At 40.2% G+C, this 17,261-nt stretch overlaps 1 protein-coding gene across 1 annotated transcript in view; it reads left to right on the top strand.

Annotated features, from left to right (window-relative positions):
- Positions 1–17,261, top strand: part of sema6bb (sema domain, transmembrane domain (TM), and cytoplasmic domain, (semaphorin) 6Bb) — a 113,809-nt gene that overhangs the window by 86,024 nt on the left and 10,524 nt on the right. The window contains exons 3-5 of the mRNA XM_081606460.1: positions 475–589; positions 8,184–8,244; positions 8,368–8,430. Of these exons, the coding sequence (XP_081462586.1) occupies positions 475–589; positions 8,184–8,244; positions 8,368–8,430 (239 nt within the window). The remainder of the gene's footprint in view (positions 1–474; positions 590–8,183; positions 8,245–8,367; positions 8,431–17,261) is intronic.

The following is a 17,261-nucleotide window of genomic DNA, read 5'->3' as shown; positions in this document are numbered from 1 at the left end:
AAAGGATGTCAGATGCAAACTTTCTCTCTGCATCTAAGGTGAAGGTCAAAGCACATAGCTGTACAGGATTCTTAGCCGTAATCCAGCCTATTTAAAAATAGCTGCCTTATTCTCCGACATTTTGTTTCTTTTCTCCCTTCATCTCACTACAAACTAACTTTTCCCCTCAACACAAAGAATACAGTGTTCTCTAAAATACAGAAGATGCTGATGTTTGCACATTCCTTTTTGAATCACCATTCAACAAAACATGGGGAAAAAAACCCTGAATCTTGGAGTAAATGAACCATTCCTCTAAATTGAATCCCCTGCCCAAGCCAGTAAACGGAAAGACACAATGTTCCACTTTATGATGAATATTTCTTATAAATGCTGAACTTTCAAACCAAGCCTTTTTATTGTTCAGTTTTCATTGGCAAAACCAAGTGTTACTTTAAAGACAATTATGTGCTTCTCCCTGTTGTTGACCAATAGTGGTAAGAAGATACCCCGCGTTCTTGGGTCGACCGCACCAAACGTGGCTCAGACAAGAGCCTCTGCACATCCAGAGGATCATCCAGGTCAACCGGACTCTCTACATCGGTGCCAGGTACAAGAAATGCCAACACGCACACTCACACATAGGACTGTGGATCCAATAACCAACTGTGTTTTACAATTATACCTGTGAAATTTGTGGGACTTGGAAAACCTTAAACTTTGTTGCATTTCCACCGTGTTACATTTCCAAATTTCTGGATATTGTAGAGCACAAAGTGGTTCATAACTGGAAAGTAAAATGAAGATTGGATTGCACAAAGTTACAAATTAGTTTTACAATTTAAAATTCAGGAAACTGTGGCAGCTTGATCTGAACCATTCCTTTGAAGCTCTGTCTGGCGATGTTTTTGACGTTTTAGGGTTATTATTATGCCAGAACCTCTGCCCAGTCCCAATACCTTTTGCAGGAATGTCTTTTTTTGGGGGGATTGCTTTTTAGCTCCATCTAATCTCATAAAATCTGATCAGCTCCTCTTCTCATGCTCTAGAAAAATATTCCCACAGTATGATTCTGCCACCACCAACTTTCACCATGGGCATTTTGTGTGCAGGGTTATGTTCAGTTTAAAGTGTTTTCTTCCACCCTTATGCATATGGAAGGAGTCTTCATGGCTGCACAGAGTGCCTTTAGAAAGCTCTCTTTTTTTGACGTTCTTCTGTAAAGGCAGTTTTGTGGAGTGTATGACTGACTTTTTGCTGACAAAATATGAAAGCTTCCTTTGTCCGGATGAACACAATGGCTTTTTATGCGGCAGAATATGTGCATTACATTCGGCGCTGCTGAGTTGTTTATTTTCACAAGGCTTTACTCTTTGAGATTTGCTTTTTCTCCCCTCTCTTCTTACTTTTCCTGTTTTCACTATGCACTATATTTTAGACTTGAAATGTTTCATCAGTTCAAGTCTAAAATATCTCCGACATCTGACTGCAAATAAGTTTCTCCAAATCAAAACTTCAAAGAACAGCTGTATTTACTCCAAAATTAAGCTATGCACAGGTAGTGTTTTATTTATCTTATCTTCTGAAAGCAGTTTATTGAACCAGATTTTATTTATGGGGATCGGTAAAGTGGGTTTCAAACGCAAAGCGCTCTGCACTTTTAAGATTGTTTATTAAAACCGTGAATCATTCTCCATCAACTTCCTAGTTATGTGCTGCTCTGTGTTGCTCCTGCTACCTTAAAATCCAGTAACGTACATCAAAGTTTGTTGCTTTAGCGTCGAAAAAACGTGAAAAGGTTCAAAGGCGTGTAGATGTAGCTCAAATGCACAGTTTCATGCAGTGATTGAATTTTTCAGCACGTATGTCAAGTATCAATACCTCATTTATTGGCGTTTTATTCCTCACAGTCATTAAATGTTATTGGATTACCCAAACACTTTAGCAAACTGCAGTGTTGGCATTTATGTGAAAGCTTTATGAACTGTTAAATCGTAGCCTTAGTTCAACCTCTACACAGAATCTTGGTCAATCTGATATGAGAAGGCAAAACCATTATTTTTCCACAGTCGCACAGCTTGTGGAAGCCCACATGCATGAGGTTTCAACCCCGCCGAGCCAGGAGACCTACGATCCTCCCACCTTGTCAGGCAGTGACGAGGTGTGACAAACATGCAGGATTCTGAAGGGCTGTATTTTACCTCAAATTGTCATCTTTTCCTCACTCTGAGTATGTTATTCTCAGTGACCAGTGTTCCTGCAGAAAACACAGCAAGTTAAGGAAAGCTCAGGCCTTAAAAAACACAGAGTTGTTAAGGGGATGCCACGTAACATTAAAAATTTGCACCGTGCAACTCGAACGACTGTAAGTAGGAATAGACAGACAGGCTTAGGGTCTGCATTTGAGCAGTATGTAAAACTGCACTGATTTAATCCCCAATAAAGAGAGGTAACAGGCGCTAACCATTCCTTAGTGACACGGTCCTTAAAGTCACAGCTGTCGTCGGGCTCCTCTCACGTCCTCACAGTAATAGAAACCTTGCCAGCCTTTAAATGTTAAAATAGGTGTTAGGAGCCAACTAACCTTTCACACGTCTCATAATCTGTCGTAGCCTATCTAGAATAATTGGTGCGTCCTTTTCGAAAGGACATGTGTCTCAAATCGCAAATGCCACTCCTCGTTTACAAAAAAAAAAAAAAAATCGGTGCCAGTCCGGGCACACCTTTTCTTTGACCAACAAATGGCAGGTCAAGCATGTTCTTGTTTTGTCTCAAGTGGAATGATGCTCTCCACATGTGTGTGAGTCTGCGGAATGTGCTGATCCCGAGCAGACCCGCCACCGTGGTGGTCAAGACTGAAGGCGAAGGACAAACAGCTCATTGTAGTTCAAACTGCAGCAGTACGTCTTCAACGTCTGAGAAAACAAGCATCAGCTGGACTAAATTTGAATGGATGAATGGTAGTATAATTCAAACCACGATCTATTTTTTTCCTGATCAAGAAAAAGAAGTTTGTGTTTTCCAAAAATAAAGAGACACCGTGGTTGAGGAAATGACCCGGTCCCCCCGGCCCCCAGCGGGTCCCCCCTCACTCATGGGATGTGGTAGTAAATTTATCAAACGATGTAACATGGTTGCAGCCATTCTGTCTGCACTGAGACAATCCATAAGCTAACACACGCATGTTTTTAAACAGACTGCTAATAAAACTGTCTGAGGCAGCCAAAGCTACTGCTGTCTGAAGCTCTGTGCTAAAATATAACCAGAACCGTGAACCGTGTTGCAAAATGTTCACTGTGATTTACAGCAGTACATTTTTTTTTACTAAGTAGGTAATGGGATATCAATGTTTCTACCAAGCTCATGATAGTAAAATACTCTCCTGCCTCAGCAGCAATAAATACGAGGCAAGAGGGCAAAGGTATAGTAGTTAAAAAAAAACAAAAAAAAAAAAAACCCGGTTACAGATTTGCTCTTTATTTTGTCACTTAATTCAGCCACATTCATCGATGCATTCTCATGAAGAGGCTGTTAAAAGTCACACCAAGGCATCGCAATCTAATTTAAGTACCAACTTTTAATAGGTTAAGCCGACTTTTTGTAGCCATTCGTTGCAGGGTTTGCTACAAATCATTGCTCTGCTGTATTTATGGGCAAGTCCTGTGGGTTCAAGATGTTCTTCTTCAAGAATTCATGATTCCACTAATAACAGCAAGTTATCCAAGTCCTAAGCAGCAAAGCATCATCGCTTTTGTTTGTTTAGTCCACAGAATACTTTTGAGACATTTTGGGGATTATTAAAGTGTCATCTTTTGTTTGCTTGTAAATTTTATTTGTCCTTTTTGGTCAGAAGTGGTTTTGGTTTTGGGGCTCCCACATGGAAGCTTTTTTTGCCCATTCTCTTTCTCACTGTTCAGTCATGACCTCTGACCTTAACTGAGCGAAGTTAAGGATGAGCTGTTGTTCAGGATGAGCTTTTTGTTGGCTCTTGGTGGTCATCAACCCTGAGAAATGTAATTTATCTTATTGTGGTTCACTGGAGTCCTGAAACCTTAGAGGTTTCTCTATAAAACCCCCTTCAAACTGACAGATGTTAACTTCACTTGTCATCTCTTCTAGCATATCTTTGTATTAGTAGATGATGTAATACTTTTTGAGATGTTTTTGCCTACTTGATGTTTTTAAGTGGACTTGCTTTGAGTCATTTTATTATTCTACAGGTATGGAAACACCAAGAAAGAGAGAGGAAAACCACGACCCATTCATTTTTTTCATTTAAGCTTGAAAGAAACGGATACACGCGTGAATGCGTGTCTATGCCAAGTCAGAAACAGAGTGTTAAAATGTATAATGCATATATAAGTACGTGTAGTGGCAGGGTATAGCTGCCAGAGGCTCCCACGGAGTGCGCAGCCTGATAAGACGACCCAATCATCCCTGAGTCCTGTCACTGTTAGCATAGCTGCTCCTGAGACTGCAAGCTGAGCTAAATCCCTGCTGCAAGCACCTGCTGAGAGAAGCTACCCCTCCCTGCTCTGTTTCCAGCCTTCCTAAATGAAATTAAACTATGTATTTGCCTGCTGCCAGGTGGGAGTAAGCACCTTGCTGCGTTAAGCCCTGTTTCATTGCTGTAAAGACGAGCAGCGGTGGATTCTGTGGGCTCCAGCTCTCACTCGGATCCGAAAGGCTAATCCGTGCAAATATTAGCCACTTTAAAAGTGTTTATATTTGACAATATAATAGGACAAAGCCAGCTACTGTTCCAGTTGTGCAATGGACTCTGTGTGCGAGTCTGCTTGAACTGCTGTCTCACTTCCAGGTTGGAGGTCGGTTATTAGCCCACGGACATTGACCTCGGATGTCAACAGGGGTCCTGCTCTGGTCACAGTCAGGTCAAATGCTTCGCGGCAGACAGCTACAATGAAACTTGGTTGGTATAAACACTGGAAAGCCAGGAGGTCCCAGCTGCCAGTCTGACGGAGCTGACAGACTTTTAATGCAGACAGAAGTGTGTTTGAAAGACTGACTCGCACAGGTGATGAGAGGACGCCCACATTTTATAGTGTTGAATTTTAGCAACATGGATGTTTTGCATGTAAATGTGTTCTTTCAGGTTTGGCGTCACAGTCGGCGCTGAAATACGGGATTATTTAAATAAAATGATTTAATTGGTTTTCAATAGCATAGTCTTTAAAGACTGCAAATACAGCGACTCTGACATCAGCAATACTTGTTCTTTGTTTTGTTTTTTTGTTCCTTCATCACTGCAGTTTTTGTTTACCTGGGTTTGATTGAACAACCCTCTCATGTATTGTGAATGCATTGTGTTTTTGTGCTTTTTTAATTGTTTTTATTAGTTTTTTATTGTTGTTGATGGCCTCACAGAATAGAAGATTCTGTTTAACAAACAATTCAAGCCCTAAAATTGAATGATCTTTATTTTCAATTTTAAACACAACACTGTAAGTCGGTCTGACACAAGATTCAATCCATCCTTGTTCTGTTCATTAGAGTGACTTCTTCTTCAGTGTACTAGAAAGTATTTCTGCAGCTCGCACACCGAGCTGCGGCGCAGGAGCTACTAAAGACAGGCGAGCCAAAAAAGAAAAATGTGAGGCTTTAGAGGTCTTGACCTCAGCTCTGCTGCTGTGTGGCTGAGCTATAAGAAGAAGGTTCATGAGGTGGTCAAGTAAAAATTTAGGAAATGCTGACAGTTTATCTGGAGCAAATGTTGACTTTCTAATACTGAGGTCGGAGGGGTTGAGGCCATTAATAACGCGAGACAGGTAATGGGGGACACGCATATTATGAATACCAAAACAAGGTCTGGCAGAGTGAAATATGAAACTTGGTGTAAAATGTTAGACCAAACTGAGCTAATGAGGATGAGAGGAGCCATGGGCTGTTCCAAGAGGGAACGCACTCCCTACCTGGGCTTATCGAAACATCTGGTTAATCGCCTCCAAATACATAAATACTCAACGGTTCAACAAGAGGGCCTTCAGAAATGATCCTGCAGTCTCTATGTTGTAGTTAATCTAAGAAGGACTGGTTTAATTTTCTTAAAGAAGAAGTTTCAGGGCATGTTCTATAAAGTTGGCCAGGAAACACTGAATTACCTTCTTGAAAAGGGAGATTACTCTCGACTACAATTTATTTCTTAGATGTCTTTTAAACAAATGCTCACACAGTCTTTCTAATTAAGATTCAATTACCAAACAACTTAGGTGAGCCGTTTGAATCCCTGCTCGCGTAATGTAGAGAATTTTTTTTTGCTCTTTTAGAAACATACTTTTATGATCCCTGTAATGAGAGCACCCACTCCTACTTAAATGTTTTCTTTTTTCTTATCAAATGTAGTTATAGGGGCAAAAACTCAGTTAATTGGTCAGATTATCATTTCTGTGATTTTCTCTCTTTTTCATTCCCTTACAAACGTGTCCCCGCTCATTTTCATAATAATTACATGGCATTTTAAAATAAGTTTAAGGGAAAAATATTTTAATAAAGATAAGAGGAGTTTCTTTTTTTTTTCTTTTATCCCATTCAATTTTACCAGACCCAGAGCCAGTGAGTCATTTGTATTGTTCAGACAGAATGGAACAGACTAGAAGAGCTATCTGAGGGTTCTTCTGCGATGAAAACAAATATGCTTTGCAATTTAGAATAATATTAATATTTTTTACAGATTGACACATGTGATTTCTCACACTTCCATTGACTGCTTCAGGGATCACAAAATGTTTCTTGGTTCAGTCTTCAACTTAATATTTCTAACATTTTCAAACCACAATGGCTGCATGATTTTACAGAGCTCTTCCAAAGGTCCATTCACTGTATTTATTCAGATGCATTGCTGAGGCAAAGCCTTGGAGAGATTAGCCCCGACTCTCGGCTCCACACCCTTTTGAGACTTTGACCTGTTAAGCAGGGGGTTCACTGAGCCGACGCTTCTTCTCCCCTGAGCTCTGCGAGGCTGACTAAGGGTGGCAATCTTCAAACGGAACAACAGGAAATAAAGATAAATTACTCCGGAGATTGATGGCACCTGCAGTCTCAAGAGACGCTCACTCCTAAAGTTTTCTCATTTAATAAAATCCGCTGTAAATCCACACGTAAGTCTCGATGTTCGCTCTCAGTTTTTAACAGGATTCGCATAGGTAGTACACAGAGATAACCTCTCCGTCCGTCAGAGGAAAGGTGAAAGCAAGAACAAACACGCGGCACAGACGAGGGGCGGCGCTGGATGAGAAACGGGATCGATACGGCAGCACTAACTCGGCTATCGGAGATTTACAGATAAGGCCAATCAGAGCGCGGCCCTGTGCTCAGCTGAAGCCCGCACTTCAGATCCATCCCAACAGAAACAGAGGCCTTAATCAATATGCAAACGACGGCCGTTATCTGCCCAGCATAACTCTTGTTCGGTCGGCATTTTTCACAGGAACATCCAAGGTTGCCACACAATTAGCTGGGGATTAAAAGTGCAATAACGTGGCGTTTGGAGTTTTGTGAATTTATTCACGGTGTTAGGATTTTGGGCTACGTGTGGGCAGCATGTGAGGGTGTGAAAGCCTCAGTGTAACCACTTGATTAAATCATTCATTAATTCAATTACAGGCTGTTCAGTATGACTGATAAGCCTGAATTGGGAGGCTGAGCAGAAAATTCAAGGCAGCGAGTCAAGTTTAATGATCAGAGGAAAAAGTTGAGAGATGGAATATGAGGCTTTGCAACTTAGTTTGGTATCGTTTCTCATATGATTGCAGACAAGTGGAAGACCTCACAAAACTCTGATCTGAAGGTCTGTCTGATCAGTTAGATTTAATAAATTAATGTTGTCGATTTCTGTGCTTCGCAGTTGTGCAAAACTCTGCACAACTTAGAAATATTCTCCTTCTAAGTTTTTATGCACCTTAGTTTCAGAAATACCACCCTAACCTTTTCGCAATTTGTCACATTACAATCACAAACTTCAGAACGCAGACTTGTACAGTGGCTGGAAAAGGATACACAGCGGTTGCGTACGTAGGGGTTGGGGGACATCATGCACTGAGCTTGCAATAATATCCATTTTCTACTCTTGCATAGACAGTAATGCTTGATGGTCTGCTTAATGTAGCCCTGTGCCTCTGAAACCACGGATAATGCTGCACCGGCGAACCCAGCTCAGTCACCTTCTCTCTCTTTGTCTCTCTGTGCAGGGATGATCTTTTCCGGGTGGAGTTGGACAACAGTGCTGGGGATGAGATGTTTTACAGCAAAGTACGTCTCCTGGACAGACACACGTAGCATTTACAACCTCTGTAGAGATATTGCTTTGTGTCTGCAGAGACGTGCGTGTGCAGCTCACGAACTGAGATAATTTGGGTCTCTTTTCCTTTACAGAAGAGAACATGGGAGTCGAACAAAAATGACATCAGGATCTGCAGGATGAAGGGCAAACATGAGGCAAGATGCAGTTTCTTCATACGTCTCTCTTGTATTTATACATGTTAAGGTCTCACAGGGATTTTGCAGTCAGCTGTTCTCAAATCCAACCGCTAATGAGTCTCATCAGAGACTCTAGTCAAAGTTGAGCTCAGTTTTGCTTGGAGTCGTGTTGAGCTATCTGACGTGGTACTGTGTGCAACTGGTCCAGTTTGTTCTTTTCCTCAATTTGCAAATAAGTCAATATGAGATTATCATTCTTCAGCAGCCATGAGTACAACTTTCATGGCTCCACTGTTTTAAAACAGAAATTTTTAAACAAAAATGATTTTACTGCTTCAATTTAAAACAAAGCGGTTGCAAATAATTCTACATCTGTTCAGATAATAATCAAAAAATATTGTATTATCAACCCCCTGGTTTTATTCTTGTTTCGAGTCGAATACATAGACCTGCTAAATATAGTAATATGTGTAAAATCTGGTTATTGTGAAGAATATTACTCCTTTATGTAATTCTGCCCTTTAATAAGCTGTACAGCTAATATCTGATTAACTAGCTAATCAGGGTGATGGACGTCACTTTTTTAGTTTAGTTTCCTCATAAATAAGAGAGTGGCGTAGTCTTGTTTTAGTCGGTCCACTTTCTGCCGCATCACCACACTCTGGTCACCTTCTCTGGCATCTCATTGAAAAGTCTTTATCCTGTAGGAACAGCATGATGGACATTTCTTAACCTATTTAAAATTCAAACTTTTTAATACCTTGGAATGGGAAACTAGTCTATGCCTAATTGAGGATTTGATTTTTGTAATTAAATTCAATCTCCCCAGAAGATGCTACGTTCCTAAACGATGAGAGAGAAAAAAAAATCTGTTCTACTTGATTTAATGACATGCCTCATGCTAAAGGCAATTCTGCAAATGTAGAAAAGATTAGTAACTAGTGCTTATTAAAAGTTCTATTAAACTAAGGTGTCTGTCTAAATTAAAACTAACAGGGAGGAAAAATGTATGTTAAAATATCAGCAATTTTGGAGAAGACTGGCAGGCATTTAATTTTTTCATTATGTTTAACTTGGCATGCTGTTTTACCTCTCAGCAAGCTGTTTCTTTAGCGGAACAAGTTTCTAATTTATTGATTGTTATCTTGCACTTACAAAATGAAAAACTTTTTTAGGAAAAAAAAATCAGCTTTAATTATTTTTGTTTGAACAATTTGGATAAGACATTTGAAGAGTGCATGTTGAAACCGCAGCATGCATCATCCATCCTAGAAAACACAGTTTCGAGTGTAAGTTGATCTATGGAAGTCATATTTTTCATGAGCCACTCGCTCACACAGGAAGGAAATAATAGAATAATTTCTTCCTGCTTAAAACTTGTCCCTCCATTGTGGGTTAACACCGCGGCCTGCGTCCTCACTAAATGTACGTGGGTGTCAACAAACTAGTGTGGGGAGTAAGAGACGAGGTGATATGTCCCAATAGCGGCCAAGCAGCCCACACCTGAATACCTCTTATATTTCCAACACTCGTATTCCGCGCTGCCGTCTGCCACGCATAAACAGCGCATGTTAAGCTCATGTGTGCGAGTGGTTTTGTGCAGGGGTTGATGAATGTGGTTGAAGGGGGCCACATGGGCTGTCTCCCCCTCAGGCACAGAAAAAAATGACTTATTTAACACAGCGAGAGAACACCTGACATTAAATCTGTGTGAGACAGTGCCAGACGGAGGCACAATGGAGGGCCGAGGGACTGAGACAAAAAAGCCGAAGCTCAGAGGAGGGAAGAGGCGGGGAGCGTGCGAGTCCCTGCTGGCCGACCCTGAGGAGGGCTGTGGGGTTGACGGAGATATGAAAGGTCTTCTTGCCCCTAATGACTGTACTGCCTGCTAATGCCGTGAGTCACACAGCAACGCGAGGAAGATAAGAACACTGCCAGGTCCTTTCAGTCAGCTCTCCGAGGGCTCAGGCGCCTTTCAATGGATGCCCATAGAAATGCATAGATGTATGTAAACCTTTAGTCACTTTAAGGTCAACGTTTCTTGCCATTTTCCACATGAACTCTTTCTTTTAAACACTTCTTACGTTTGATGAAATAGTGCAGAAATATTCACATTTAAAAACACAAGAAGAAGAAAATATGTTTGGATTCATTTAAAAACAAACAAGAAAAAAACACATGTTGATGTTAAACAATTAAATTCATTGTTCCTTTCAAAAAAGATGATGTGATAAAGTTGCTGAAAATTATAGACTAGCAATATTTAGTTCCAACTTCGGAGTGCAGATTAAAAATGTCTTTATTTTCTAAATTCACCACTGCCACCAACATTTAAATTTACCTCTTGTATATTTTTTGACAAAATTGTGAATTGAATTGTTTATTCAGTTCACTTCAACTTAAAAAAAAACAACAAAACTTATAAACCCCAAAGGAAAATGATTAATCTAATGTGTGAATATGTAATATGTCAAGGTTTAAGGCACAATATCAATTGAGAAAAAAGGCATATTTATTAAATTTAAAGATAATGTCTGCTCTGTAAATGTAACTACAATAAGAGATAAAACTTCACAGTTAACATGACGTCACACAAATCAACATGAATCCTACAAAATGGTACAAACACAGCAAAGGAGTTAAGCTAGAATCTGTTCTTAAAAAATACAATTGGTGACTCTTTTCTGTATGAGGTAGCTGAAGTTTATTTTAAAAAGTTTTCAGCTTGCAGCAGCTGTTCACCCCCAGATAAGAAACAATTGAATGCTGCCAGAATAAGCTCTGCTCAGTTCTTCAATGTTCAAACCAGTCTATTAACTTCTCAAAACATGGTAATGGCAATCGTTAACGTTTTTTTTAATTCTGAATGGGTTCATGCAAAACATGTTTACAGTTATCAAAATAATTTTAAACCAGATATTTTCTCTCTGATTGAAAATGGGTCAGGAAAGATGATGAAAAGATAATATAATTATGTAAAAGGAGTATAAATAAACGTTTTTATTGACATCCTTAGATATAGCCTGTTGAAAATGTGGATAGCTCTTAAAAATCAATCAAAAATCTTTATGACAGTCAAACTTTATAATTGCGGGCCAGGTTTTGTATATCTCCACTGATATTCTGATCGTTTACCTTTGGCAATGAGCTTTTGGTGTTTGAGGCTGGAAGGGATCAGTGTCATCGCCCTAATCTTTGGCTCCCTCTATGCATTCTCTGTCACATTCAAGTCAGGAATTTTGCTACATTCTGGTTAGATGAAGCATAGAAAGTCAAAGATTACTGCCATGGGTATAAATAATGTATTTAAAATATCTCAACTTCCATTTTGTTTGTTTTGTGGGTGGCTTGGGGAGCAGATCTACTTCATGCTTGAGTTTCATGGTGTTGCGTGGAATCGGTGTCTTTCCCTTCTGCGTCATTGCCTTGGTGGTGTTCTCCCCCCACAGTGTGTGGTTGGTTCGTCCTCATCTGATTGTCATTCTGGAGCTGGAAGTCTCACAGGATCATTTGCCCTGTAATTTCCAATCATCCTCGGTGGAGTCTCCCACTTGGACAGGAGGAGTTTTGGTCTATTCTAAGGACAGATGTTCATCCTTTATTCCAGCCTTTCTGCAATGGCATCCCATATTCACTTTGCCTGCCAGCATCTTGTACTGGACTGTCTCAGAGGAATCTTTGCACAGTCAGCAGCACCTATTGCTTCTTTTTCTGAGTTCCTGCTTTAAGTGCCTCCATAGGCTCCTTAACTTAAAACGCTTACCGTGATGAGCTTTAGCAGTGCAATATACCAGGGCTTAAACATACAATAGAGTCACCGTGGAGCAGACGAGTGATGATGGTGCAGTTTTACAACGGAATGTATAAAAGTCACATTTGTCTGCAGCAAAGCATGTATGTTCAATACACCTGAAGCCAGAGGTTCCAGGTGTTAATTTAAAACGCGTAACAGTCAGAGTCTTACTTAGACTCACACAAACAATATGCATCATCTGTATTATTGCAGTTATCATAAACCATAACACCATAAAGTTCAAGTATGTATATATTTGAGCATTTATTCTTCAAAATTAGTTTTTTCTAATATTCTTTCTCATTCTGTCCATCCTAAAGTTTTTTTTCCTCCTAATCCCCCAGAATCAAGGCTGTCGTTTTATTTATACCTTCCCCTTCTTCACTCCTCCTCTTCTTCGCCCTCTGAAAATATCCTGTTCTGCTTGGAGGAAGGTTGTGTCAGATGTGATACACTTGCCACCTCAGAATTGGTTTTGTAATTAAATATTTCTGCTTGGCTGATCAGGAAGGACACAGTATTCTGCCTTAATTAGGTTTAAGATTCAATATCCTACGTCTCCTGCTGTTTCCCTCTCGTTGTGTTGACCAAAGGATTGTTGCCACAACCGGCCTCACTCACCATTCCTACAGATCAGTTTGTTGCCTGCCACAGTCTCCTTCTTTTGCATCATTGGTATTTGATTGTCTCTTTCTGTCATATCTTCTCCTTGTTTAATCCCCCCCCCCCCCCCACCACCACCACCCTTTCACTCCAATAGAAGCAAGAAATAAAGTAGAATGGCTCCATGCCAGCATCAAGCAATGACGGCAGGCATTTGCATGCAAACACAGTCATGCACTTCTAAAGAGTGGTTGGGCATTGCTATAACCAGCACTTAGCAAGATTGTTTAATCAATATTGCCTTGATCATGCTCTTGGGTTTTAAATTGTCCAACCAAAGCATATTTTCTTGGTTTGAGCGTGGAAAAACAAATCAGTTTCTCTGCTGTTTGGTGGCTGCTAAATAATAAATGCTGCCTTGCTGCAAGAAGGTTCAAGGTTCGAGTTTGTGTGTTCTCCTTGTTGTTCTCTCCAAGTACTCCGGCTTTCTCCCACAGTCCATAGACATGGGATTTAGGCCAATTAGTTTCTCATTTGTCTTACTTTGTTCCTACATATTGGTGTGTCCGTGCTTGGTTGTTGGTAGGTCTCCAAGTTGCTCTGCGAGTGACTGTTGACCTCCAGGGTGAACCCCGCCTCTGTGATTTTATAGCACAATATAGAAACTATGCTACCATCAGTTGTTATGGAAATGGTGTATATATTAAACATGCCGTAAAGGAAATTTTACTTCGTAATTTGATGCCTTGAAATTGTCCTTTATCTCTTTAAGAAGCACCTTCTCTTTCAGACGCTCCACCGCCAACATATCATTATATCGATTCTCTTCCATGACGCCATTTGCAACTCAGGAGCTGAGTTGTGAAATAGTTTGCATGATGAGCTCAGCAGACTCAAAGCTTCACCAGGTGTTTGCTAATTGCTGCTGCTGCTAGTCTGGAGGAGCTGAGTGAGGGAGTCATGAGGAATGTGGGCTCTGTGAGGCGGAAGCTCTGCGGGGGACGGCAGCTCAGAGGAGGAGATTTGGGTGAATAGGCAGCACATCGTACGACCAAGTGCGATAAGACCCCCCTAAAAGGTTGTTATGGGAGATTCAAGGGTTTATCAAACATGCACGACAGAATTATAGCAACAGTCCAGGTACATTTTTGACGAGACTCTAACTTTATAACATGGAGCTCAAAAAGTTCAATTTACACAACATCGTCCCCAATTTAATGAAGTAACTGTAGGCCTTTACATTTTAAGTAAGATGTTTACATACACTAGATCAGACAAAAGATTTCCTGTTTTTGCCCCGTTATGATTAAAACACAAGATGATGATGCTATGGCATTGTAAGCTTCTGAGTTATTATCCACAGTAAAATAGGTTCTGTACTGACTGTAGTTTAACTTATGAATAAATAGAGATGCTATAAACTCAAGTCATCTCATGTTTTTCTCTTGAGCAGCTGTATTTTAGCCGCAATACATCCATTCCAACGTTACAAGCTCAATCCAAACAAAATTTAGACAATATTATTTTGTGGTGCAGTGTTGACAGTGTTACGAATCTTTAAAGTGTCTCTCAGGTGTTTTTGCCTCATTAGTTCTGAAAATAAACCTTGAGGGATATCAAAGTTTGTGGATGCCATTATTCTTGTTCAAAATTCTCAAACCTTCTCTATTAAATACAGGTGAGAATTGCGTTCCAGTATAATACAGGCCCTCTTATTTCTACTGCCGCCTTTTTGTAATGAGTGCAGAAAACTGTTTTGCTCTGTCTGTTTAAAAAATTGCTTTGAAATCCCTGGAAAGCATGTCATCTCGAAGGCAGCTTATCTCGATCTGGAATCTTGGCGTGCTTTCTTGCAATAACACCACAATTACAGAAGTTTAAACGAGCTTTGCCAAGGGCAAAGAGAGTCCTGGCATACTGATTTATTCTCCATGATGACCCATTATAGACGCTCCAAAGTCCAGGGAAATCCGAGCCACCTCCAGAGAAGGTTAATAGGAGGCTTTTTCACTGCACAGAAGAGTTTTAAGTAATATTTGTGGACATGACTCCATTTCATAGCTTACAAGCTATGAAATACATAGCCTGTATTTCCTTCAAATTATTTTAAAAAAAACATTTTTTCTTTAATAATGCTTACTCATAAAAACTGCTAAAAAAATCTAATTAATGATGTGACGCTGCTTGCAAAATTAGAGATCACTGGTGCCCATGTTCTGTTGATCCTTTTTGTTTTTGTCTCACTCTCTGTCCGTGTGTATCTGAAGCATAAATGTAATATATAATCTATGTCAGGTGTTAGCATCTCCTGCAGCCAGACTCCTATTGTCATGCAACATGTGAACCCAGGAATATTTGAGTAAAAATGTCTTTAAAGAGCACTTTGTGATACTACTAATAAATCACGTCACTTATTTTGAGATGACAATATAGCCGCAATATATTGAGGACTCTTAATAGAGCTTTACACTTTGTTTTTTACGAATAATGTGCTGCAGGTTTAGAAGCAAGCTGCATTCTTTCGTTGCACTTGGGTCCCGAGTCGAATGGAAAATACCAACAATTTTCAGCAATGTGGTGTTACACCCACATGCCAGAACACTGAGAGTCGTTTTTGAGGTTTTTGAAGGCTCTAGCATTAACATTTGGCCTTTCTTTATTTATGTAAGTACTTTGCAAAGTTCTTCTTTTACTATTATGGGATGGATGTCTGTTTTCAACGGGGGGTTTTGGCCATCAAGGTTCTGGCTGACCTGCCTGGAAAACTCTTCTGATACCTTCTCTTTTCCCTCCTGTTCTTCACTTACCGTCACATCTCCACTCCTCCGCCGTTCCTCCCTTCTCACGCTTCCTCTCAAGACTGATTGTTTGTTCATGGCCTGTGTGGTCAGTTTAGTCAGAATTACTGTCAAACACTAAAAAGGGGTTTCAGAGGGATGTAGATTGGCTTTAACATGCTGAGTAAGACCACAGCACTTGGAACAGCGTGTTGCTGCTAAATTAGTACCGCTGTTAATCTATCCACCACCCACACCCGTACAAACATAGACTCTCGCTGTGCTCCTGCCACAGAGCGTCGCTCTGTTTTCAGTCAGAATTGTGCATCAGGGATTGTTTTTTTTTTTTTTTTTTTCCCTGAAAATGACAGACCTGTCCTTAATGAGCAGAGAAGTGGTTTTCAGAAAGGGCTTTGTGTGCATGTCTATTGTGTATACAGCATGAGTTCATGTGTGTGGGAGGGTTCTGGCTCATAGCTGCTCTTGGGAGAACAGCACGCACCTTGAACATCAGGGGACCAGCCAGGCATGTAATGGAAACTTTGGAGATTTAGAGAAGCTGCTTGCTTAAAAAAAAAAAAAAAAGATGACCCGCCAATGTTCTCCCTCAAATGACTCCTACTGTGTGGGGTCATCATGATAACACTGGGATATTTTATTATATTTCATCACACAACAAATATGTTGTTGTTACTCCCAAAAGAGCGAAAACAATGTAAGCCAAATGTTTTACTGTCATAAACAATGTTGTAACTTTGTTACTTTCAAAACAGGGAACGCTGATTGCCGCCGGAGGTAAAACCCATAAAGACTTTTTATTTTATTTCTTCTCGTCATTAGGACAAGCTTCGAGTCCAGGCTTTGGTCAAATGAAAAGCTGTTTATCATCTAATAGCAAAAGGTTGAGTTCCAGACAATAGATGGGAAGCAGATGCTAAAGTTAGAGCCCCCTGAGTTTTTTAATAGCGTCTCTCTGCTGCAGGTTGTTTGGAGACGACGTGTTGTGGCAACAGAGAGCTCGTTGTCAGTCCTGGGGTTCTGTGTGCGTCAGCCGCATTTATATCCCCATAAATGCTTTTTGGATGAGTCTATTTTGTGTGTGAGTGAAAGAAAGATGGTGGATGTGTGGCTTTGCTGGGAACTTCACTTGCTCACTTAACGTCTGCAGAGCAAAAAAAAAAAGTGGCCTGGTTATTATCTTTCTCCAGAGCGAGGAGCTGATTTGAAACGTGCTACCTGTACAGAGTCTGGCTTATATTACTGCAGATTTGCATATCCAAACATATCCTCGCTTATGCATCTTTTCCACTCATCTTCTCTAACATTAACAGCTACATCAGTATTCATGCTGAGGAATGTGCTTCTGTATGAAGGCACAAAAGTACCACAAGCCACTATAGATAGGCAATTTGGACTTATCACAGTGTTTTGTTGTATTTATCGGGATGAATATATGATGTATCGGTCATGAATCTGTACCTGCACACAGTCAGAGGCTCAGAAAAACAAAACAGTAAAACTTTCAGAAAGGCTACTCTACTACAACAACCACCTCATACAGCTCAACTGCACTAAACATTAAGCAATAGTTGTGGTTACTATTTTAAAATGGAAAAGGTGTAGTTATAGAAAATCTCATCAGAATGACAGTGAAAATAGTTCCTAAAGTATCATAC

This window comes from Poecilia reticulata, chromosome 4 (assembly GCF_904066995.2).
Source record: "Poecilia reticulata chromosome 4, P_reticulata-male-v2, whole genome shotgun sequence".
In the NCBI taxonomy this organism is placed as follows: domain Eukaryota; kingdom Metazoa; phylum Chordata; class Actinopteri; order Cyprinodontiformes; family Poeciliidae; genus Poecilia; species Poecilia reticulata.
This window is presented reverse-complemented; position numbering and strand designations above follow the sequence as displayed.